Consider the following 25,146-nt stretch of genomic DNA (forward strand, 5'->3'; position numbering starts at 1 on the left):
ACGTCCCACAAATATGCACCAAGGTGAAGGAGGACAATGGTGAGGAGAAGGATGATAATGGTGGAATAAAAAAGTGGGAGAAAACGGGAGAACCGTGAAAAATCCACGGAAGCAGTGTTTGTCCACCACAAAGTGCACTTGATGAGAGCTGGGATCGAACCAGGGACATTTGATTACTGAGAACAATGTAACCAAAACTTAAACGGTGTCTCCAGAAAGCATTGGCGCGCAAACGCGCCAAATTTGAAAATGCGCTCCGAAATATATGCCGGAAATCTGAAGGAACCGGGTTATCGATGGTTGTACTTATAATTTTGAATGTAAATCTAAATGTGTTATCAATTTAATCTGTGAAAAAATGGCTGCGATCAGCAGTAAGCATTTATAAAAGAAAAATAATTTGAATTTCCAGAGAATTTCTCCTGCTTGCTTTGTACTACTTAGTCTATTTTAAAGGATGGATATATATAAAAGCGAAAACCACAACTTACCAAGAAGTTCACCATAAACTAGCTCAGTCTGACCCTGTGGAACTCCCGCTAACGATGTAAAGATGTCTGGCGCGCCATTGCCAAAAGCTAATACAGTGACTCCCGCCAAGTTCTCTGACAAACCCAGTACATTAGCTATCACCGTCAACGCAGGACAGAAACTGTTGACAAAAAAAAAAAAAAAAAAAAAAAAAAAAAAAAAAATAGACACATAAGTAAACAAAAACACATTAACTTTAGTTTTCTTTAGTGAAAAGAAGTCGTTAGATCTAAACTTGATTACTGTACTAGCTCGATTTTTATCACGAACCCAATAAAAAATATTGTTTCCTTTTAATGAAAGCATTATTCGAATTGGCAATAATAATGTATAAAGTTTCGTACAATAAGGTTCAAAAATATGAACGATTGATCTTAATTCCCGTTCATTCACTATTGTAAGCTTTATAATAACACTACAACATTGATTGTACTGAAACATTCCTTGGAGGAGTTGCCTCCTTCCTTGTAAATTCACGCACCCCATTCTGTACAGTACAGTCGGGAAGGGCAGTCCCCACAAAATTCTTCAACCGGTATTGAATATTGCAAGGATCCGTACACCTATACGTACTATAAACCACATATTTGTACCAATAAACGCGTGTTCTCTCGCAATTTGTATATAATTAGTGACAGACGACAGAAGAAAACTATACTTCCAGGAAAAGAGGAAGAGGACACGGAGAACCATGAAGAAATCCGACAACCCCTCCACAGGTGCTCCCTCCAAACGACGGCTATAAAAGAGGACGTCGAGACTAAGAAGTCATCAGTGCCTTGTACTGCTCGTTCATGTACAATACCTATTCCCGAAGCCGCTATGGGCTACGATATCTTTCTATCAACCCGAGGCAACATTATACGCTGAGGGGGCCCTTTTTATGCAACAGTGAAAACATCTATTTAGAGTGATTAGAGACTTAGAGAAATACCTTATTAAGGCTTTTCATGATCATTATATACGGCTTTTTTTATAATAAAAAGGTGAAGGGCTAAAATTCCGATGTGCATTATTGACTCTACCTATAGAGTATTACAATATTGATACTTTTTTCACAAACAACGTGTAGATAAAATCTTTATGAGCCATCTTTTTGGTGGAATCCGTCATTTCAAATCAGTATCAAAAAAGGCTTTCTTTCACAAATGAGTATGTAAAACTACAACATAGAACCTTAACATTTTGCACAGTTGAGTCTTAAAGTTCAAAGTTAATTCACGTAAAATTATATTAATCTATTCTTATTACTTTTTCAACTATGGCAAAACCACGTAATTTTGGTACGCACCTCGTATTTCTAGATAAACTAATTGAAACGTTCAAAATTTACCTCGGAGTAATTTTAATTCCTTCCAGGGAAGGAAAAGTTTCGCCCTGAATTCATTCCGAGTTTTATTAGCTTTAAAAATTAACAGTGTAGTTAATAGACCGAAACAGAAATACTACTATTTTTTTTTTTTTAATGTTACATGTGAGCTTACTCGGATTAATGTATCAAAATTCGGTAATAAGAATACAAATACACATACATATATACATACCCCCCCCACACACACACACAAAAGAAAGAAAAACATATACTTACAAGTCATCTGCAGATGTCCCCAGAATAACAAACATGTACATCAACCATATGGCCTGGAATGAGGGGAAAAAATACTTTGTGTCAATAATAAGCACAATCACACAAGAGGGACCGAACTAAGTTTATTAACAGGAGAGAAGCCAAAAGTTTTAAAATCCTTTCAGACAAATTTTTGACTGCTTAGTTATCATAGAAATAATATGGTATGTTTGTTGCTTACCATAAACTATAATACCAAAGAAACACGGATTAAGTAGGATAGTTTTTTATATCATTATTATTATTATTTATTTGAGTGATGTGATTTTGAGTTTAATGTTCCTTTCAGTACAAGGTTACATCACACATGGATCTATAGTTTAACGTGGGATCCGAACCACATGAGCTCTCGCGAGGAACTGAACCCAGATCTACTCTGCCAAAAGCGCGCACGCTATCCACATAGCCACGGTGGAACTCAATCCTTTATATAGAAGAGAAATGAATGGAATTTTCACTTCTGAGGTGTACGGTGTTAAAGCCCGGCACCTCGATCATTTGTAGAGGCGGCTAAGGGCTGCTTTAGACCTCAATATATTGAGAAAAAAAAAAAAAAAAAAAAGAGTTCAAAGCATCATGAGAAAGTAAGTTGAAAATGATTGGATATGTAGAGAAATTTGCATTGAAATTATGTGTTATTCATTAGTTTTCCCCAGTGGCTACAACTCTCAGACACATCATGCTTTTTCGTTTACACATTTGAATTCTTCTTTCTCTAACGAGAAGGCAAAAAAAAAAAAAAAAAAAAAAAGAATAGAGTAACTGCCCACCCTGTCCTGGGTTTGCAAACCAAAAAGAATGATAGCGCTATAAGTACAGGGTGTTAACAACTATAGCGGCAAACTTAACAAGTTGACTCCTCACATCAAAATAAGAAAATAAAAGCGTTCATATAGACCGGTAGGAAAAAAAAAAACAGTTTCAGAGCTAGAGCTGTCCAAAATCGTGGAAAAACTGTATTTCAATACGCGTTATTTTGAATTCGAGAAATCGAGGCGAGACAGTCCATATCAGCGTAAATGAAGTTTCATATATGCCATCCAAAAATGGATATTTCAGGCATGTGCAATGGGTGTGCATGGGATTTTCTATAGGGCATATTTCCCAGACATACTTCCAACAAAATTCTCAGATATGTTCTGATTTCAAGTGGTTTTAACGCACACAAAAGGTAAGCTTTGACAGCAGTGGATAAAAAATCTTTCGGCGGAAAATAGGAAATGTTGCAGGTTCCTCGTGTTCGGAGTTGAGTTGATTTTGAGTTTAACGTCCTGTTCAGCAGCGAGGCTATGTAAGACGGGACCTACTGATTAACGTGGAATTCGAACCATATGAGCTCCTGTCGGGAGTCGAACCCGGGTTTCCCACGCCAAAGTCCTCGTGTTCGGAATAACGCATACTGCAGTGTATTTTATGTTATATTTCACTTTTTTTTTTTTTTAAAAAAAAGGATAAACATGAAACAAAATGTCGAAGCACGTGTTATACGCTGACGCAGAAAATGTCATTTCCGTTTCCGGCTTAGCTAGCTGGTTACAAACAATGAAGACCCCGGCGGCTTATATAGTATATATGAAGGGTAAGGGGAAAAAACGAGGAATGTCCATGTATGTGCTTTTTCGGGTGCTTTGTCCTATCTGTTGATGACTATTGGTACTATTTGACTATATATGCCATGCATACGTAGATGTAAAAATGTCCATGTAAAAAGGGGCAAAAGATGTATCTAACTCTATTCTTCTTACGCGCTTTTCAATATTAAATCGCAGTTTTCTCGAAAATGCAATTTTGTGATATTCCTTCTTTTTTTCCCTTACCCTTCATATATGATATATGTAAGTTTACATTTCTTATCTAAAATTAGAAATTTATATCATTATTTGTGTAGGTAAAATTGAGATAATTGTCTGAAGATTACCCAGACGTATAAGGAAACTACTAAAAGTATTAAGAAGGAGAATAATATATATATATATATATATATATATATATATTTTTTTTTTTTTTTTTTTTTTTTTTTTTTGCTATCAGTGCTTTTACAAAATTCTAGACTATGAAAATGATGTATTTTGCATTTGAGCATACCTATGAAACTATTTGCGAGAAACCTGTAAATGCAAATTCCTTCTTTATTGAACCTTTCCTTGCAGAGCCATAGCAAGTGATTTCGCCGCCCGGAGTGAAGTAGAATTCGGTGTCCTCTATATTCATCTCACCAAGCTTTTTCCTCTTTTACATATAAGAGAAACAGCCTTTGTTGTTATGCTACGCTGAATTTTTAACAAGCTGCTTGGACAGACCATTCCAAGAACCAAAAGCGATCATTATGTATTCTTTTACAAATAACAGCTGTTTTCAAGAGGCTAATTTTGGACTTTGTTGTTGTTGTTGTTGTTGTTGTTGTTGTTAAACTTGACAAAATTACCTTTGGTTTGTATACAGATCAACTTGAAGAACAGTTATGGAAATTTACAGTACAACTACTTACAACCTTTTATACTATCAATAAGAAATGAAATTTCAATACATTAGAAACTACGTGCTTTTGCAATGTTCAAAATGGGTGACAGCATTAATTTCCCGTAACAATTGTAAACTTGTGAAATAGGAGGAGGAAACTGTCCTAAAAGGCAGATGAACCACTAGATGGTCAACGTCATGGCAGGGGTGACGCCAAGGGGGTCCCATTGGGGCCAGGCCCCCCCAATGGTGTCCTGTCCCCCCCCAAATGACCAGCTTTTAAAACATCATAGTAAAATTATCTCGCTTCATTCGTTTAAAAGTAACAAAGTTTATTGACAATTAATAATTTATGGTAAAATAGTATGGAGAAATATTGTTTTTCCATACCGATCGAAAAATAGTATAGTATCTCTTCCTTATAACGATAGAAACATAGGATACTTTTTTTTTTTTTTTTTTTTTGTGACTGCAGGTTACACAATTTACTGCGATTTATATTTGACAGTTTGAAGACAAACGTTTTAACAAGGTACTACAAGTACAGCCATAAAACAAAGGTGCTAAACTGATTTGTAAGTACAGTATATTTTATATGCTTTAACAAGTGTTTTAAAAGACATAGAGGATGGAAAATTTGGTGAGAAACAATGCTTTTATTCAATTTGGATTTCATTCGCTCTCTCTTTTATTTCTACTCAGTGTAATAAAATATTTTTTTTTTGTCACGAATTATAAATAAATATTTTTGTTAGGAAACCGTAAAGAAATTAAGTGAAATTTCAAAGAAAATCAATCTTGTGTAGATAGGTTCTGAATACAAGGTCTTAAATTTAAATATAAAGGTAACCAAGAAAAGTTTTGTTGCTTTTTCACCCACCACCTTCAAACATCGATATGTCACCTAACCTGGAAGATCAAAAATAGTCCCCATCAGCATCGATGACCTTCTGAAAACGTTCTGGAAGGCCATGCAATAAATCGCGATAGAACTTGGTGGGCCGTGAAACGAAGAAAGTATCAGGTGCATTTTGGACTTTCACTAGGGATTTGAACTGGCGTCCTCTAAGGTGATTGTCCAAAGAATGGAACAGGTGATAATCGGACGATGCAATACCCGGGGAATAATGTGGTTGCAATATTGTTTCCCATCCAAGGCGGAAAATGATGTCTTGAGTCATCCTAGCCACGTGGGACTTAGCGTTGTACCGTAAACGAGGACCCATTTGCAATTCAGAAGTGATGGCTCCGGAGTTTTGAGTTTTTCTTGAGCACAGCTCAACTGCTGACAGTACACAGTTGCATTGATGCTCTGACCAGCTGGTAGCAGTTCCCGATTCACGATGCACCAAACACACAGAAGGACCTCCTTCTGGTACAGTGCTGGTTTCCGCTGTTTTGTAAACGGTTCATGGAATGCTAACCAATGATGACGGCGCCGTGGAGCTTCATATAGGACACACTTTTTATCACATGTCAACGCCCTGTCCAGAAATGGCTCCAAAACAATAAATAAACACAAGTGACTGCCGCGTTGCCTTCTGGCCCGGAGTCAAAATATGAGAGAGACCTATCGACCCAACTTGTAGTGCTTCACAAGTTGATGGATGTGCTGCCGAATGGTTTCACCACATACATGAATTGTAGTCCCAGTTCCTCTTTGTACATGTGTTGGTCTTCTGGCACGTGGTGTTTTCGGGTGTTTAGTCATCGTTCTTAAACTTGTTAAACCATCGCTGCAATGTCCGCGTCGTTACGACACCCTCACAAAAGGCCTGGCATATCTTCTGTCCCGCTACAGCGGCGTTTGACCTCCATTTGAACTCGTTCAGCATACATGCTCTTATGACGTTCTGTGGATGTCCCATGTTCCCTCTGTCTTTACGCAAGTTCACGGTGTGTCTGAATTGCCACAACCAGATAGTATGTTGGATATACCCACACCAACAACTGACGTTCGCCTTATCTCCACTCGCATTCAACTCACAGTGTGAGGTCCAGTTGAACACAGACCTCCACGAAAAGGGACAGAACTTTCTTGGTTACCTTTATAGTTATGCACAAAAGTATAGCGTTTGGTCCCAGGCAGTAGTTCTTGATTAAGCATAATAAAGACTATCTTGAATATAATTTATGGATAATAATAATAATAATAATAATAATAATAATAATAATAATAATAATAATAATAATAATAAGAAGAAGAAGAAGAAGAAGCTAAAATAGTGTTTTTAGTCTTCCAGAAGGAAACCAAAATTTTATTTTCTTTCAGGGCTCGAAAACACTAGCAGCAACACATTTTTTTTGGCTTTGTACATTGTAGCTGCCCCCCCTCAAAAACGACGGGCCCGCCCTACACAAACCTGCTGGCTACACCCCTGCGTCATGGAGATGTGGAAAGGAAATGGGAATACTACCACATTATCTTTTTCCCAGAAGGGACGAAGGAGGAGAATAAGTAAGTATGATGGTTCTTCCTGAGGTAAAATAGTCCTCCGTTCGGATCTCCGGGTGAGGACTACTCCGGGAAAAATCAACAGAGTAGAAAATAATAATTTTCATTTCAACATGAGAACCTGGAACGTACGAACTATACGACGTGAGGGAAACTTGAAAATTTAAAAGTGGAAATGGACAAATGTAAAATGGACATAGTGGTCTTGAGTGAAGTGAGATGGCCAGGGAAAGATGAGATAGTATTGGGAAATTACAGAGTATACTATTCGGACGACGATAAGGTCGAGAATGGTGTCGCGATAGCAATGAAGAACGAAGCAGCAAGAAGTGTAACCAACGTGGAATACTGCAGTGACCGCTTGATGTTTGTACAAGTACATGCAAAACCAGTGGATATTGTGATAATACAAGTGTATATGCCAACAACCGGCCATGGTGATAATGAAGTAGAAGTAATGTGTGGTTAGATTAGTGACATATTGGATCAGGAAGGAAGAGGTAAGGTCAACGCCATAGTAATGTGAGACTTCAACAGCGTAGTAGAAGGAACTGCGAATAAGGTAGTGGCACTATTTGGACTAGGTAGAAGAAACGAACGAGATAAAATGCTTATCGATTTCTGTAGGCAACATGATCTGGTGGTGATGAACACGTGGTTTAAGAAAAGAAAACCAAGCTGTATACGTGGAAAAGTCCAGGAGATAAGAAACGCTACCAAATCGATTACATTCTTGTGAAACAACGTTTCAGGAATAGTGTACGAGGCGTGATAACACTGCGAGGAGCGGACGTTGATTCGGATCACAATCTACTGGTGGAGAAAGTGCAAACCTGGTTAAAGTCATCAAGAAAAATGGGAGGAGAAATCAAAAATGGAACTTGGAGGACTAAGAAATATCGACGATGATGTGAAAGAAGATTGAAGAAAAATTCTGTGCAATGAGCGATGTAGTTGGCATTATAGAGAATAGTTGGGGAAAAGTTAAACAGATTCCAGTGGTGTAACTAAGGGCTTGGGGGAGATTGTCAGACAACGTGAAATGGGGCTCTTCTCTACGTCTTACATCACGATTTGGGGGCCACGTGATGACTTGGCCCCCCGCAATGCGGCGTCTGCGGGGCCCTTATTTACGCCCCTGACAGATTCTACTTGGCACACTCCATAATAACATTGGCAGGATGGAAAGAGCACCAAGAAAACCATGGATAACTGAAGCAATGCTTAAGAAGATGGAGAAACACAGAAGGGCGAAAAACAAGGACATCAATGAATACAGAAGGCTGAATAATGAATTGAGAAGAGAAACGAACAAAGCCAAAGAAAAATACATGGAGCAAGTATGTGAAGAAATAATGGAACTTCAACGGCGCGGAAGATATGACCTGATGTACCAGAAAGCACAAGAATTAGGAAGGAAAGTTAACAAAAGTATACGAACGTTCGGCATCGAAGATCAACAAGATAATTTAACCACTGATCATCAAAGAATCCTTAGAATTTGGGAGGAATACATAAAAGATCTGTATGATCAGAAGAACCGCCTCAAAGGTATTGCGATCGAAGCAGAGGAGGAGGTCGATGGTGATGAAAAAGGACCCAGTATATTGAAAAGTGAAGTAGTAAGGCAATCAAAGACATGCGAAGGAGAAGGGCCATGGAGACGATGACATACCAGTAGATTTGCTCAAGGGATTAGGAGACAATGCAATGATAGGACTGACTTCACTTATTAACAAGATCTACCTGAGTATAGAATGGACAAAGGATTTTCTTGATGTTACAATGATTGCATTGCCCAAGAAAAAGCAAGCAAAGAAGTGCAGTGATCACAGAACCATTAGCCTGATTTCCCATACTGGAAAGATCATTGCACGCATACTGAACAGGTGGCTGGAAAGTAAGATAGACGAGAGGTTAGAAAAAGATCAATTTGGATTCCGGATAGGAAAAGGCACCAGAGATGCTATTAGATTGATGGGAATTATATCAGAAAGAATACTTGATGTAAAGGAAGAGTTGTGTTTGTGCTTCATCGATTGGCGAAAAGCTTTCGACCGAGTCAATTGGACGAAACTTCTGAAAATGCTTAAAGAAATCGGAGTCAACTGGAGAGATCGATGACTCATTCAAAACCTGTACATAGGACAACGAGTGAAGTTGCGTTTGAATGAAGGAGAAACCAATAGTGTGGAGATTGGAAGAGGAGTCAGATAAGGATGTAGTTTGTCGCCCCATTATTCAACATTTACAGTGAATGTTTAATGAAGGAAGCATTATTGGGAATTGGAGGTTTCAAAATTGGAGGGCAGATCATTAACAAGATCAGGTATGCAGATGATACGGTTATAATAGCTAAAACTGAAGGAGGACTACAGGAGATGATTGACAAACTAGTTGACACTGGAAAACTGTATGGAATGGAAATTAAGATCGAAAAGTCAAAAGTCATGAGAATATCCCGTGGAAACACGCCCTTACGGGTCAAAGTAGAGCAAAGAGAACTTGAATGAAGAGGTCGATAATTTCAAGTATCTGGGAAGTATTTTGACGAGAGACGCTTACTGCATCAAAGAGATCAGGTCAAGAATTGCCATAGCTAAAGAAGCATTCAACAAGAAAAGGTTACTCTTAACTAGCAGGCTCAATATTGGACTTAAGAAGAAGTTGGTCAAGTGTAATATATGGAGCATTGGACTATATGGTTCAGAGACTTGGACATTACGGAAGTTAGAGAAGAAATATTTGGAGAGCTACGAAATGTGGTGTTGGAGGAAGATAGAGAAGATAAAATGGAAAGAGAAAGCAACAAACGAAGATGTTTTAAAACGAATAGCAGAGAAGAGAACACTTCTAGCCACCATCCTTTGTAGAAAGGCCAATTGGATTGGACACATCTTGCAAAGAAATTGTCTTCTTCATACCGCCATACAAGGAAAGATGGAAGGGAAGCAAGGAGTAGGAAGAAGAAGGACACAGCTGATGGATGATTTGAAAGATAGGAGAAAACATTGGGAGCTAAAAGAGGAAGCTGAAGATCGAGAAAAGTGGAAGAAACATTTCCAGGCCCAAATCTAAAATTGATATTAAAATATCCTCATTAGTCCCAGGACCTACAGAAAGGCAGAATACTTTAATAATAATAATAATAATAATAATAATAATAATAATAATAATAATAATAATAATAATAATAATAATAATAATAATGTGACCACACAAATAGCATTTTCATTTCGATTCTTTTAAGGTAAAAACGAAAATTCAGCAGTTTTCTTTGCAAATTTCTCAATATTGATCGATGGAACTGAACAATGTTTAATGTTTACATTTATAATCCAAAATGTAGTTTGGTTACTACATATCTTTGAAATTAAAATAATCATATATATATATATATATATATATATATATATATATATATATATATATATATATATATATATATATATATATTAGGGATGGCCAAAATTTTCCGGAATCCGGATTCCGGAAATTTTGTTTTCCGGAATCGGAAAATTTACTTTCCGGAATTCGGAAAAATTCCGGAATTCAGAAAAATTCCGGATTTCGGAAAAAATCCGGAATTCGGAAAAATTCCGGATTTCGGAAAAATTCCGACATTCGGAAAAATTCCGGATTTCGGAAAAATTCCGACATTCGGAAAAAATCCGGAATTTAGAAAAATTCCGGAATTCGGAAAAATTCCGGATTTCGGAAAAATTCCGGAATTCAGAAAAAATCCGGAATTTTTCCGAGATCCGGAATTTTTCCGATTTTACTTTCCGGATTCCGGAAAGTAAAAATTCTGGAATTGGCCATCCTTAGCTAGTAGTTGTTAAAAGAGAAACACAATAATGAATAGGCTATATATACTGTATTAATTTCTTGTAGTTGGATATGTCTTTATCATTTACGTAGACAATTGCTACTGCAGTTATTTACTACTTTATGAGAAAGATCTTATTTTCACACACAAAAAAGTCGCCGGTATGTCTCAAACATTATCGCGTTCCCACCTGCAGCTGCTCCAAAGCACTGCAAACTACTTTTTAATCAGGCGAAAGGCAGTGAAGGAAAATAAATCTCAACAAATATTCTAATAACATTCGCTTATTGTCAACATACCTACAGTGAGCGCAGAAAGTGTTCGTACACCGTGCATAGTTTATATTGAAAACAGCTAGCATGAGAACGGGAGGTGGAAAAATATATATATAACCAGAATTAAGACTACACATTCGTACATTTTATTTCTATATACAAGAGAAAGGCCAAACAAACACAATCACTGTTTTGTTCAGAAGAAAAGAGAGAATTCCTTTTTTGTAAACGCAAAAAGTCACCGTACACTTATGCTTGAATTAATGCTTATAAAGTATATTACGTTATTTAATATTTTGTGGGATTACCCTGTGCGTTAATGATTGTCTGTAATCTTCGTGGCATTGATTTCACCTGTAGTAGTTCGTAGTTCTGTAGCTTCGGGACTGATTATGTCCCATTCTTCTTGAATAGCTTTTCTTAGGCCTTCTTTAGTAGACAAGCTGTGCCTTCTGATTCTTGTCTCCAGAACAGATCATAGATGTTCTATGGGGTTCATGTCTGGGGATTGGGGAGGTGTGCGAAGCTGTTTCAAGGTATTATAGAGTCAGGGGCGGGTCCAGAGGGGGCAATCGCCCCCCCCCCACAAGAGGAAACTCTTATTTTATACATAAATAAACCCATCCATAACAAGTTTGGAGCTCTTAAAAGTAGCAGTATTACCGCCGACCGCCCCCCCCCCAGAAGTCCGTCCTGGATCCGCCCCTGGCAAACCTTGCAGACAGGCCTTGTTCAACAGTACAAACAATAATTGCGATGTATAATGTTTCTATCACTGTGCGAAACCATAAAAAAAATAATAAAAAAAGAACTCGAAGACCAAGAGTGTTGAGTGAACAAGTTAAACGTTACATTATTAGGGAAAGAAAAAAGGTTCCAAAAAGTAGTGCTGTGCAATTGGCAACGGATCTGGAAACACGCGGTGTTAAAGTATCAGCCAGTACAGTGCGGAATATTTGCAGGGTATCATGGTCGGATAGCCAGGAAAATGTTCTGGGTGAACAAGACAAATCGTATAAAGAGACTAAAGTTTGAAAAAGAGTATAAAGATAAGGGATCAGGCTTCTTTCTGGAATAGGGTCATATTTTCGGACGAAAATAAATTTAATTTTATCGAGTCCAATGGGAGGCGTATGGTATGGCGCAAGGTGAATACAGAGATGAATCCTCAAAATCTCGTCTCTAAAGTAAGACACGGAGGAGGGTCCGTGCTCGTCTGGGGTTGTATGAGTGCCTCAGGAGTGGGTCGTCTCCACCTTATCGATGGAGTGATGATCTACAAAGTGTATATTAACATATTAAAGGAATATCTCCATACTAGTGGGCAGAAGATGGTTCTTGAAAACAATTTATTGTTCAGCAAGACAACGACTCCAAACATACAGCGGAAAATACTCGATTGTGGCTACTCTATACAGGGGCGGATCCAGGACGGACTTCTGGGGAAGGGGCGGTCGGCAGTAATACTGCTACTTTTAAGAGCTCCAAACTTGTTATGGATGGGTTTATTTATATATAAAATAAGAAAGTTTCCTCATGTGGGGGGGGGGCGATGGCCCCGATCGCCCCCCTCTGGATCTGCCCCTGAGGTTTGCTATCTTTCTCAAAGACTTACCCTTCTTATGCACTTTAATAATTACTTTTCTTGTCTCCTCATTTGTTTCTGTTCGGTTGCTTCCCATTTCGACAGCCCACCGTGCAGTTTTTTCACTCCTATTCACAACTAAACTCATTCTGTTACTCGTCATGCTATACAGAGGTGTATACTCAGGTGAATACTAGTGAACCCCAGTTGTGGTATCTTTGTTTCGTATTCGTACGTCAGGTGTACGATCACTTTTTGCGTCTACTCTATATATTTTCTACGGAATTTATTTACTTTCTGACCATTAAACTTGTCTTTGTGGTTCTTTATTGATATATTCATAAAGCTTAGTTTTCATTATTCATATTGTGTGTGTTATTACACTTCTTAAATTTTCTGTTTCTTTTTCGCAGGCATTCTCGTTTCAATAGCATAGGTGTACGAACACTTTCTGCGCTCACTGTATGTACAGTAAATACAAATTGACTTTACGAAGTATACAATGTAATTGTTCAATAATTAACATAAGCAGGCATTCATTAATTTATATTAATATAATAGTTAACAAAACTAATAAGCGGGTGATTGATGACTCAGTGGTAGAGTTTTCATCTATGGTATTCTAACCCAGGACATGTGGGTTTTCGATGGCTAATTTTGTGTTCGAAAATTTTCCCGGTGGTACTCTTGGTTCCCTTTCTTATATTTGTTCCATCATCACTCATTAACGAATTTAGTTTATCAAAACTCTATAGCCATATATTCATTCTGTCCGTCAGTGAAACAAACAGTCTCAAGAACTATCTGATGGATTACCAATCAATTTTGGCCATGATGTACAGAGTCAATAGTTAAGAATCGAGTTCCCTGATGAATGTAATATTCAAACCGGAAGCGGTACAAATCAACCATTTCCGGTTTTAACGTTAATCATTATATAGTAAATATGGTAATAGATAGCGAGAAGCGGTTTCCAGTAATCGACATATATAACATTCATGTAGATAGCTCTGCTGAAAATAATGAGCTTAGGTATTTAGAGAGCATTTTCCGCTTTAGAAAATGTGTGCTTGGTAAAGAATGTAGAGATTTAGCTGAGTCAGGCACGTAGCTAGAATATGGTAATAGGAAGGGGGGGGGTCTGTCACGAAATACTATGGTTATTTACCAGGGGCTCAATCATTCTAAACTATTTTATTGGCAACATATATTGATTCGTTTAGCCAAGATTTCTAATGGGGGCATGATACTGTGGTTACACACCAGAGGCTCGATCAATCTAAATATTTTACTGACAACATACCCATATTGATTGGTTAGGACAATAAAATGAGGATATATTAGTAAGTATTTTAATAAGAAGCTATGAAGAAATCTCGAGTAAAAAATTATAAAAAAGTATTGAAAAAGATATAGTCTTCCGAGGTCATTCGAACGGTGTCGAGAATTTTGCGTCTGGGAAATTTGCGCCCTACCTCAAGAACAGGGAAAATTGCGCCTGCGATGTACCTCCACCGGGAAGTTTGAGACCTGCGAAGGAGGGGCTGACATTACAGCATAAACAATCCTCCCCCCACAACCATGCCATTTGTGATTTATTTTCATTGTGGCTATATAAGGGGAGAATAAACTTCAATATAAGCCAAAAGAACACAACGGATCAACGCAATCACTGCTTCTTCCAGAGATGATTTTGGGGGAACACTGGCCTCCCCAGAGCTCTCAGAGTGCCCCCTCGGAGGAGACCAAAATAATACGTCTATAATATAATAATAAATAGAATAGTACCAGCAGTGACCCCCCTGCGGAATACTAAATGTGCCCCCCGGAACATTTTTCCTGAAAGAACGACTGAACGCAATTGTGTGTTTGAAGTGTAATTCCAGCAAGTAAACACACTGTACATAGTTTTCTTGATAATATTACTGAACTGATTTTACATTCACTTTACATTTTCTTTTCTATATTTTGTGTCCTGAAAAGCCAAACAACTCTCAAGGATTGTGAACAGAGATATCTGGGTAGAGCCAAACAGCCTTTTGTAGATTAAATTATACTCTTTGATTATATTAATAAATAATTATATATCAGTCATTTATACGTTTATTGTAAATTTTGTAGTATAATGAAAAATTGTATTTGTATGGATTGCCCTTTAGTGAACTAAAATTGTATTTTTTTTTCATTTGTTCGGAATATTATAACGGATGGAGTAACTCACTGAGACGATGAGAGGCAAGCCTAGTTCAAGTGCGAGTGGAAGTTACTTTACACAATACAATAATAAGTTGAATTGTAGGGCGCTAACATCCCAGTGCAAATATATAGCCGGCGCATTTTCCCCTCTTTTTGGGGTAGGGCGCAAACATTCCAGTGCAAATATATTGCGAGTGCATTTTTTCCTATTTTTGTGGTAGGGCGCAAAATTCTCGCATTCAAGGAAAATATAATGTCCGTGAAGTTGACAAGCCACTTATGTCAGACTCCAATTTCGACTTTAAACGTCGCTAGTGCTACGTTAGTGTTCGATAGTGACGCAAATCGTTAGTACTCCAACTGCATGCCAACACGCCCACTTCTAAGAATCATCTCAAAAGTGAGGTTAACCATTAGAGCAAGTAAGTGCTCATTGGTGCCATTAACATTAACGTTAAAGCCTCCATCGTACGGCCCTTTGAGTAATAATAACACCACGTTTTTTGCTAGTCTCAATGCGTCCCATTATTCTCGCGAATATTCTGACGTGCCCAAGTTAGTTACTTTTTTTTTTGGGACTATTGTTTATGTTATTGTTTATTGTTTATTGCTAGTCTGCAGAGTAGTCCTTACATTAATATGCCATTGTCCTTGATAATCATTGCGTATTTACAAGCAATTTGTTATTACTGTTAGAAGATATCAAAAAACAAGATAAAATATACTACTTAACGGTTCATATTTTTCTTTTACAGTACATAAACGATTAATAATAATAATAATAATAATAATAATAATAATAATAATAATAATAATAATAATAATAATAAGAAGAAGAAGAAGAAGAAGACTATTCCAGCATAAAAGTTATCAATTGCATTACACTGGCAACAAGCGACGCATATTTTAACTTCATAAAAAATCGTTTCTCACGATTTTCTGGAAAACTACGTATGATAACATCTTCATTATGTCAAGTTGTTTATCTCAGTGTAATATATGTCTTACCTCTGGACAATATCACAGTAAAACAAAAATTAAATATTAGGAGTACATCGTACTTTTGGACTACATCTCATTAACCATGGGAAGATTGAGTAGTGTATACTTTAAGATATAAGTTTCAGCTTAACTTGCATCATACATTCTTAGGATTACAAAAAGGAAATTTGTTCGTTTGCATTTGAACAAAATTCTTAGGATTACAAAAAGAAAAAATAATTTTTCCGAATTCCGGAATTTTTCCGAAATCCGGATTTTTTCCGAAATCCGGATTTTTTCCGAATTCCGGAATTTTTCCGAATTCCGGATTTTTTCCGAATTCCGGATTTTTTCCGAATTCCGGAATTTTTCCGAATTCCGGAATTTATCCGAAATACGGATTTTTTCCGAATTCCGGAATTTTTCCGAAATCCGGATTTTTTCCGAATTCCGGAATTTTTCCGAAATCCGGATTTTTTCCGAATTCCGGAATTTTTCCGAATTCCGGATTTTTTCTGAATTCCGGAATTTTTCCGAATTCCGGAATTTTTCCGAATTCCGGAATTTCTCCGAATTCCGGAATTTTTCCGAAATACGGATTTTTTCCGAATTCCGGAATTTTTCCGAAATCCGGAATTTTTCCGAATTCCGGAATTTTTCCGAATTCCGGAATTTTTCCGAATTCCGGAATTTTTCCGAAATACGGATTTTTTCCGAATTCCGGAATTTTTCCGAAATCCGGATTTTTTCTGAATTCCGGAATTTTTCCGAATTCCGGAATTTTTCCGAATTCCGGAATTTCTCCGAATTCCGGAATTTTTCCGAATTCCGGAATTTTTCCGAAATACGGATTTTTTCCGAATTCCGGAATTTTTCCGAAATCCGGATTTTTTCCGAAATCCGGAATTTTTCCGAAATCCGGAATTTTCCGATTTTACTTTCCGGATTCCGGAAAGTAAAAATTCCGGAATTGGCCATCCCTAATATATATATATATATATATATATATATATATATATATATATATGCACTAATAACTACCAAAATAACCAATCACACAAACTCGTCAAAGTAGCATGTGACAATATTCTTTACTCCTGACAACACTGATGCATAGAACCAGGGTGTGAATTACCGGGGGGATGAGGGGGATTTCTCCCCTCAATCACATTTTGTCCCTCGTATGTTAACGTACACGCTGGGGATGCGCCCCTAGTGAGCAGACATGTTAATGAAGATGAATAAGCGCATAATTGAAGATCTGTTTTAACATTTGCAACATTTGTTAATACGACTGGTTCTCCGTGTCATTGTCCGTGTTTGTATTAGCACTTCAACTTTTTAAGTTAACCCTTCATTTTTCCATCTTTCCTTTCGCTGTATAGTTTGCTATCCACGCCAATGATGTCTGAAAAACTTCAGTGTAATGTTTTCCTTTATTTGAATAACGTAGCACATAGTAAATCAACTCATCCCTAACCTAACAGGAAAGTAGTTGTAAGTGTTGACTCCCTGAGCTCCATCACGAAATCGATATTAGGTATTTAAAAAATAAATAAATAAATAAGCGTGAAAAGTGTAACTTTAGAGGGGAGTAGGAGCACAATCTCGAAATTTGAATTGAGAGATTTTAAATATTTGGCCTTCGATTTGATCTTGATACCAGAAATCGGGACCAGCAACAATCTATTTTCCGTATGATAGACTAACACCTATATATTTTTTTAAAGTATGTCCGGTTTAACCGATAATTTTAATGGTTTTCATAACACTGAAGTAGGTTTTCTTTTGCAAGCTGTGTGTAAGTGGAAGATTTCAATATGAGTGGAAAAATTAACATATGCTAGTGATCATGGCTATCGCTCGGGCCGAATTATTAAGTAAATAAACTTTAGAGAGCTACGGGGATAAGAGTGAGTACAACATTTAAACACGTTCAGAAAGGTTAGATGGGGAAGGCATTATTGTCTCATTTTGAATTATTGCACCTTCAGACTTTACGTCCTGTTGGTCTCATTTTATCCCCCCCCCCCCCCATATAGATTATCTAATTCGCACACTGCATAGAACGGAGGAAAGTATTTTGCAGAACGGAGGGTTGCAAGTATTATGCAGGAAAAAAAAAATGTTCTCTTCTCCTGGGTTGTGTTTTCTTCCCTACTTGACAATGCTATATTGTTTTGCTTGGTGAGTCCTTTTCCTTATACCTTTAGAAAACCGACTTAAACATTTGCTTTTGCAAAGTTCTGCTTTCTTTTAAGCCGCAAACGGAAATATGAAGGCAGAAAGTTTCGGAAAGTGTTGATATTTTAACTGCTAACTTCTCATTTTAGATAGTGTATATTTACAACTAAGGGGAGGGGGTACACGTGCACCTTTGCACACACACACACCCTAAATCCTGCCCTATATATATATATATATATATATATATATATATATATATATATAATTTATTAGGAATCAACCAAATAGAGATAAACATCTGGGATTACTAGAGAAAGAATGCTTAAAGAACCATCCATATTTGATTGGAGATTTAACATCACTTTTCGGCATCGGGTTCACATGAGAGATCTAAATTACTGCTTGAAAAAAAATGGGATCCAAAACATATTCGACTTTCATCTGAGGCAAAAGTATTCAGGGTATCGAGTTATACCTCTTGGTCGTCTACTTTTTAGCAATTAATAAACAACCACGTCTACATCACAAGGACTACTACAGCGTGCTTTGTTCTCAATATTGAAACAGGTAGTGGTAGTAATATCTACCACTTCCGGTTCTAGTAGAGACTAGAGTGGAGGTGGATTATTGGGAAGCCTGCTTGCATAAAATTGCTTCTCGCTATTTATTACCGTTTTCACTCTATAACGATAAAAGTAAAGGCGGAAGTGGCTGATTTCTGCCATTTCCGGTTCGAATAGAGGGTTAAGAAAGAAGATGGTACCTATTTTTAGAACACTAAATTGATTCCAAAAACCGCTTCTTTGCATATCTTATCGTTTATTGATCTATGTAGATAAATTTTGAAACCGGACGTTGTAGTACATTTGTATTACTTCCGGTTTTAGTAGAGTTAAGGATGGAAATGAAATAGATTGTTTGAATCCTTAATCGATTGCAGGAAACACCATTTCGCTTCAACTGCTTCTATTCTATAGTGACCAACGGTAAAACTAAAATCATTTATTTCTATCACTTCTGATGAATTTACACATCCTGGCCAAAATTGATGGTGGTTCATCAAGTAGGTCTAATTTTTGAAAATTTTTCTCCCGGAGGGTCCGATTTTTCTCATCTGACAAGTTGATCTGCTTGTGGGTGTTTCATTTTCAAATATTTAATTAAAAACAAAAGTTATGCTTACACTGTTTCTGATTAAAAGAAAGTAGTTCAACTCTTCTGGAATATGATCTGGGGTCAGGAGCGCCCGAAGGAAGTTTTCTAGAGGGGGGGGGGCATCTCCACGGTTGCTATATTACGTCTGGTATATCTGGTATTTAATGTACGTGGTATGCTATATTACGTATATATTTGCGTGAGCCAGAGAGGGGCCCGGTAACCATCCTGCCCCCAACTTCGGGCGTCCATGTCTGGGGTCATTCCGTTGCAGTTCTCATCAGCGAAACGCAAAATTCTCTTTTAAGTTTTCGATAATCGGTATAGCACTTTTACTTGCTTGTTAAATTTTTTGCATTGTGTTGCAGGCTGCAAATTTTGCAAAGACCTGTACGGAATGAAAGCCCTACGACTCCTCGGCAGTAGCGTCATATCAGGTTTTAGCAGCGGAGGGAAGGTTGCACACCGACACAAGACTTTTTCGCGTTTTTTTTTTAATTAGTATAATATATACTGTTTATTTTTATTTTTTTTAAAAAAAGCGTGTGCTTATCAAACTCAGGGAGGTCAATTGCCCCTGTCCACCCGAAATGACGCCCCTGTTCTTCACCTCCAAGATTTGGAAGGAACACAAAACTACTAATACTACAATCAGTTTAGCACATTGTTTTCTTAAGTTTTAAAATTTTAATTATTTTGTAAAATATGATGTACTGTAACACTTTACTAATCTGAATTAGGTTCAAGTTATTTTATAATTAGAATATATCCATGGTATTATATATATTTTTAAAGTTTAAAAAATTTTAGTGTCAGGTGTGGGGTTCGAACCCACGCTCCCTATTGGGAACCAGAGCTTAAATCTGGCGCCTTAGACCACTCGGCCAACCTGACCATGTGCAAAGGAGCTCGCTATTACACTTGTGGAACGGCACTGATGCTGCGCACTGGCTGCCTGAGGAAAGCCACATGTAAACACAGTGACGTCACATGAAACAACGGTAAAAAGCCATTCCCCTTTCAATCTCAGTTGCCGCGTTTGGTTGAGTATCTCTCAGTCGTCCTTGGCAGACAACGAAGATTTTGTTGCCCTAAATAACAGAAAAGAAGGTGTTGTTTTTCTGTTCCAAAGGTATCACTAGGCTTTTTAGTGGCAGTTTAAACCTTATAAATGGATTCAAAGCCTCTTTCTTTCACTTCACGTTCATAGCTTGATAGCGAGGTCCCTCGGTGGCTACAAGGTTAGAATACCTGAGTTTGATTCGTGGTGCGAGTTCGTGTTGCTCGGATTTCACGTTAAGTTGTAGGTCCACATCTCACATAGCCTAAACAGAACGTTAAACTACAATCAGCCACTCTCAAATGGAAGTTGCTGTAAAATAAAAGAAGTATTTGTGATGCTCTGTGCATTCTTGAAGCGATCTCCCTCCTCTTACTATTTGCAACCCCAAACTAATAGGAGTAGGCCTAAGTATCTAATATCCAACATAATAACTTATTAAGATTCAGGTACGGCCAAAGGTGGGCAAGCCCGGCCATCACAACAGAATTAGAATAATGTATGCATCCTATAGTTCCAAATAAATAATTTGTGCTTTCAGTTGTAATGTAATTATACGGTTCTAACACTCCTCTTAATTCAGAAATGAGATCATTCGACACTTGTGATGATGCCAAAAGTCGCAATAACGATTGGGTAAATCTTTCTATATTTTTTATTCAACAAAGAGACGTATTATCTACATTGAAGGAAAGGAAAGGAAATTCTATTTCCAGACGACTGAACTATGAAGGGCACTGGGCAGTAATGGTTCATTTTAGAGATAGGAGCAGAGTGCTTTGAGTCGATGATAGTTTCGTTGAAGAAGGTTGCAAATGCAATTGTTTACAACAATGCACCGTATGTCTTATCTGTATATCTAGTGATGTATATTAGAAGTTCCGGTAGGTAAACGCTCGACTGCTTTAAAAAATATACCATATATCCAACCCGTACAAGCTCATTATTGGGGGGAGGGGCAGACATTTTGGGAAGCAGCTTAATATAATTATTATTTTTGATATATATATAATCCTATTATCATTTTACAATCCACCTTGCCTCCTCTAGCGTCGTCTCTGTACATCACTGGTTCTGCAATTTACTTTTCCGGCCAGGCCCCGCAAATCGATGGAACGCCCTGTGTTAAACTATAGCGCCCCCGAATTAATTACCGAAAAAAAGATTGGATTTCAAACTATGTATCACTGAAACCGAGTTGTTCAAAACTAAAATTCCATTAGCTTATCCAGTCCTATAACAGTCTCAACTTCCAAAACCTAGAGTCAATTTTTATAGTTCGAATTTAAGAAAGAAAATTTTCGTAAATAGATATAAATAATAATAATAATAATAATAATAATATTAAAAATGTTATCCACCTCTTTCACAAAATTCCTGTCTGCGTTGAAAAATATGTGATCAAGTTTACTTTCTACTTTTATATTTCTTGAATTTACTTCAAATGCAGAATAAAATTATAAACATAATTAATAATTATTAAACAGAAAGAAGATACTTACGCAAATGACAACTCCCAAAGGTCTTTGCGAGGCATCAAAATCACAGAACAGAAAGGCAAGGTATGGCAAAAACCCGCTATTGGCTGTGCAGTCTGTCGTATTCTGCACAAATCGACACCTTTCCGAATCTGGAAGAGTCTGCACACGTATACAAGGGGTCTGGAAATAAGAAGTATAGATATATAGTAATGAAGGAAATGTAGACTACTGGCGTCGATAGCTTTTAAATATTGGGGACAATATGCTACATTTTAGATGTGCATTTTTTAAAACTCCAAACTACAATTTGTTTGGTTTCACAGAAGAAATTTCTCTTTTTTTTTTTCAGTGGCGGATCTAGATTGGGGCCGAGGGGGGCTTAGGACCTCACAGTTTTTTGAGTGTCAAAAATAATTGAAGCTATTATTATTTATATATTTTTCAAAGTTTATAATAAACTTATGATATATCTATTCTAGTCTGGATTCTGGCTGCCTCCCCCGTTTTTACCTAGATCCGCCACTGTTTTCTTTTTTATTCGTAACTCATCTAGCACAAAAACTTTCAATATACGAATATGGATTTTCTCTTTTTCAATCAAAGGACTGGTTAACCTTGTTTACAACTTAATAAGCACTTCATAGTATTTTCATTGTAATTTACCATTTGTATTTGCCATTGCAATATTAAACCAAATTAATGCATGCATATGCATTAACATAAAACTCAGAAATGTTATAATTTGCCACTAAACATTGTAATCTAATAAATAATCAAGTATTATAAAGAAGTAACGTAACAGGACAAAAATGAAATCTTTAAGTTTTACCTCCCATGGTTATGACGGCTAGGCTAAAGGAGACGGTGATGATGAAAAATGAATAAAATGGAGAAATGAAGAAAGTGGGAGGAAACGGGAGAACCCCGAGAAAACCCACGCACACGGGTAACATAATAGAAATCTAATGAATATACAGATACGTACCATAACAGTTTTTATGGTGAAGTTCTGATGTCTATTTCAAGTTTTAGTACTCGTACAATTTACCCAAACCGCATTAAAGATCGTGGAATAAATTAAAGATTGATATGAGAAATGACTAGGGTTACTAACTCTGCAAAATGAAATTTCCGGCACTCCGTCACAAGTAGCTTATGGTATAGGCTTGCCTTAATTAAATTAGTAGCAATATATATCTGGCTCTACCGGCAAAATACCGTCCACTTGGCAGCCTTAGAAATGACACAGAACATGTCCTACCCGCTCTCTTCTAACGACGCCCTGTATAGGTCCTTTATTTGTGAGGGGTCTATAACCTCCCGCGCCGAAATAAAAGAAAAGTTCAATAGAATCTGAAATATAGTGCGGGTATGTTTAAGAATTTTGCTTTTTTTTTTTTTTTTTAACTTTCTATTGCTCTAGATAAGGCCATGTCCTCTTAACTGGTCTACTAGCTAGCGCGGGCGCCTTAGGTGCAAATGGTCTTAGGTTTGATTTCTGGTTGGAGAGCGATTTCATATAGCATCGATGTCGAAAACGGACGCTACAATTAAAAAAAATAATGGGACCATGATTCTGATCATTTTATTGTTAAAAAAAAATACTCGCAGTTTAAAACTGACCTTCAAGATTATTATTTGTATAAAATTTCAAGAAGACGCAAATAACTAGTGGAAAACAATGAATCACTAAGCCGCAATTACTAGTTGCGTGATGGTGATTATTTTCAAGCATTAAATCAACATTTCGCTTTCAAGTACGGCTGCGGGGAACACCCCTCTTTCCTGTAATCAACTGAACTGCTTGTCAGTTTGCCAACATCCAATCTAAGGTCTGGTAAATACAGATGTGTCTTACGAATAGTTACGATACAGAGAAGAATCTTGTACAAAGGAAACGTGACTCTTACGCACTTAAATCATATACTTCAGTGGCTCTTAATTCAACTTTTTTTGAAGTCGGGAATTTACCTCGAAAGACATTACGCTTCATCGAGTCCATGCGTAATCTTTAAACAAGCAGGAAATTTGTAATAGGAAGTAACCTAAATACTTTTCATATTATTTACATCTATGTAAATTACTGAAAATATATACTTAAATCTAGTATCGTTTTGATTTTCAAACAATAAAAGAAACTGAGCAAGCAGTAGCGTCACGTGTATACCGCGTAAAAGTGTTTGGTTTGTACTTTTTTAATTGAAACCGGAAGTGACAGTGAATTTCTACCACCTTTGGTTTGATTTTTTAAGTTTAGTGTCTCTTTCAGTAGCCAGGCTATGTGAGACGTGGACCCACAACTTAAAGGGAATTCCGAACTACATGAGCTCCCGCCGAGAATCGAACTCGGGTCCCCCACGCAAAAAGGCGCGTACGATAACTGGTTAGTCACGGGGGAACTCACTTCCGGTTTTAGTAGAGAGATTGCAGTGCAGATGGAATAAATTCTTGGGACGTTGAACTGATTGGAGAAAATCTTTATATCTATCTATTACTGTGCTTACTCTATAGTTATCAACGTTAAAATCGGAAGTAGTTGATTCCTGTCGCTTCCGGTTTTAATAGATGATACCTATTCTTAGAACGCTTAATTAAAAAAAAAAAAAACTTCTCGCTATCTCTTATCGATTCTTGCTCTATATGGATTAATATTGAAACCAGACTGTGTAATGGATTTCTATCACTCCCGGTTGTAGCAGAGAGTTCGTATGAAGAATATTTTTTGACGTTTAATCGATTGCTGCAAATCGCTTCTTATTACCTTTTACACTTTTGCTTTATAATGATCAACGTTAAAACTGGAAAAGGTTGACTTCTACCACTTTTGGCTTCAACGTCACCTCATTCAATCCTAATTTTTGACCCAGTACATCCTGGCCAAAATTGCTGGTGATCCATCAAGTACGTCTTGATACATTTTTTTTTTTTTTTTTGTCTTTGTCTTCCGGACGGACACACACACAGAGACAGACAGAATAAACACAGAAAACTTGTTAAGTGTATTTTTTTAAAAAACTAATGTTAACAATATTCGTGACCCTTCTTCTCAGTGGTGTATTTAAGGGGCATTCCGGGCTTAAGCCCCCCCCCGAAATTTTATTTACTATATTAAAGTAAATGAAATATTTTGCAGAATTTTCACATTTCTAGGAATAAAGTTAGGAAAGCTGCCCCCCCCCCGAAACAAAATCGTAAATACGCCACTGCCTCTCCTAAACAAACATGAATAGTTTGCGATTCAAAGATTGAGCAACATTACTGTATTTGAAATGGATTACAAATACCTACGTATATCAGGAATTCGAACGTCCCAGACCTTGAACA

At 37.1% G+C, this 25,146-nt stretch overlaps 1 protein-coding gene and 1 non-coding gene across 3 annotated transcripts in view; both read right to left on the reverse strand.

The window, feature by feature from the left end:
• Window positions 1-25,146, reverse strand: part of LOC145694783 (mitochondrial sodium/calcium exchanger protein-like) — a 177,142-nt gene that overhangs the window by 109,315 nt on the left and 42,681 nt on the right. For both annotated transcript variants that reach the window (XM_081771418.1, XM_081771417.1), the window contains exons 2-4: window positions 21,844-22,002; window positions 2,120-2,172; window positions 492-652 (exon numbers count right to left, since the gene is read on the reverse strand). In XM_081771418.1, coding sequence (XP_081627544.1) covers window positions 492-652; window positions 2,120-2,172; window positions 21,844-22,002 — 373 coding nt within the window. The remainder of the gene's footprint in view (window positions 1-491; window positions 653-2,119; window positions 2,173-21,843; window positions 22,003-25,146) is intronic.
• Window positions 20,092-20,175, reverse strand: TRNAL-UAA (transfer RNA leucine (anticodon UAA)). Its single transcript has one exon. It is a non-coding gene; the product is annotated as a tRNA-Leu (tRNA).

The sequence above is a fragment of the Thermobia domestica genome, chromosome 9 (genome assembly GCF_964235325.1).
Source record: "Thermobia domestica chromosome 9, izTheDome1.hap1.1, whole genome shotgun sequence".
Taxonomy (NCBI): Eukaryota; Metazoa; Arthropoda; class Insecta; order Zygentoma; family Lepismatidae; genus Thermobia; species Thermobia domestica.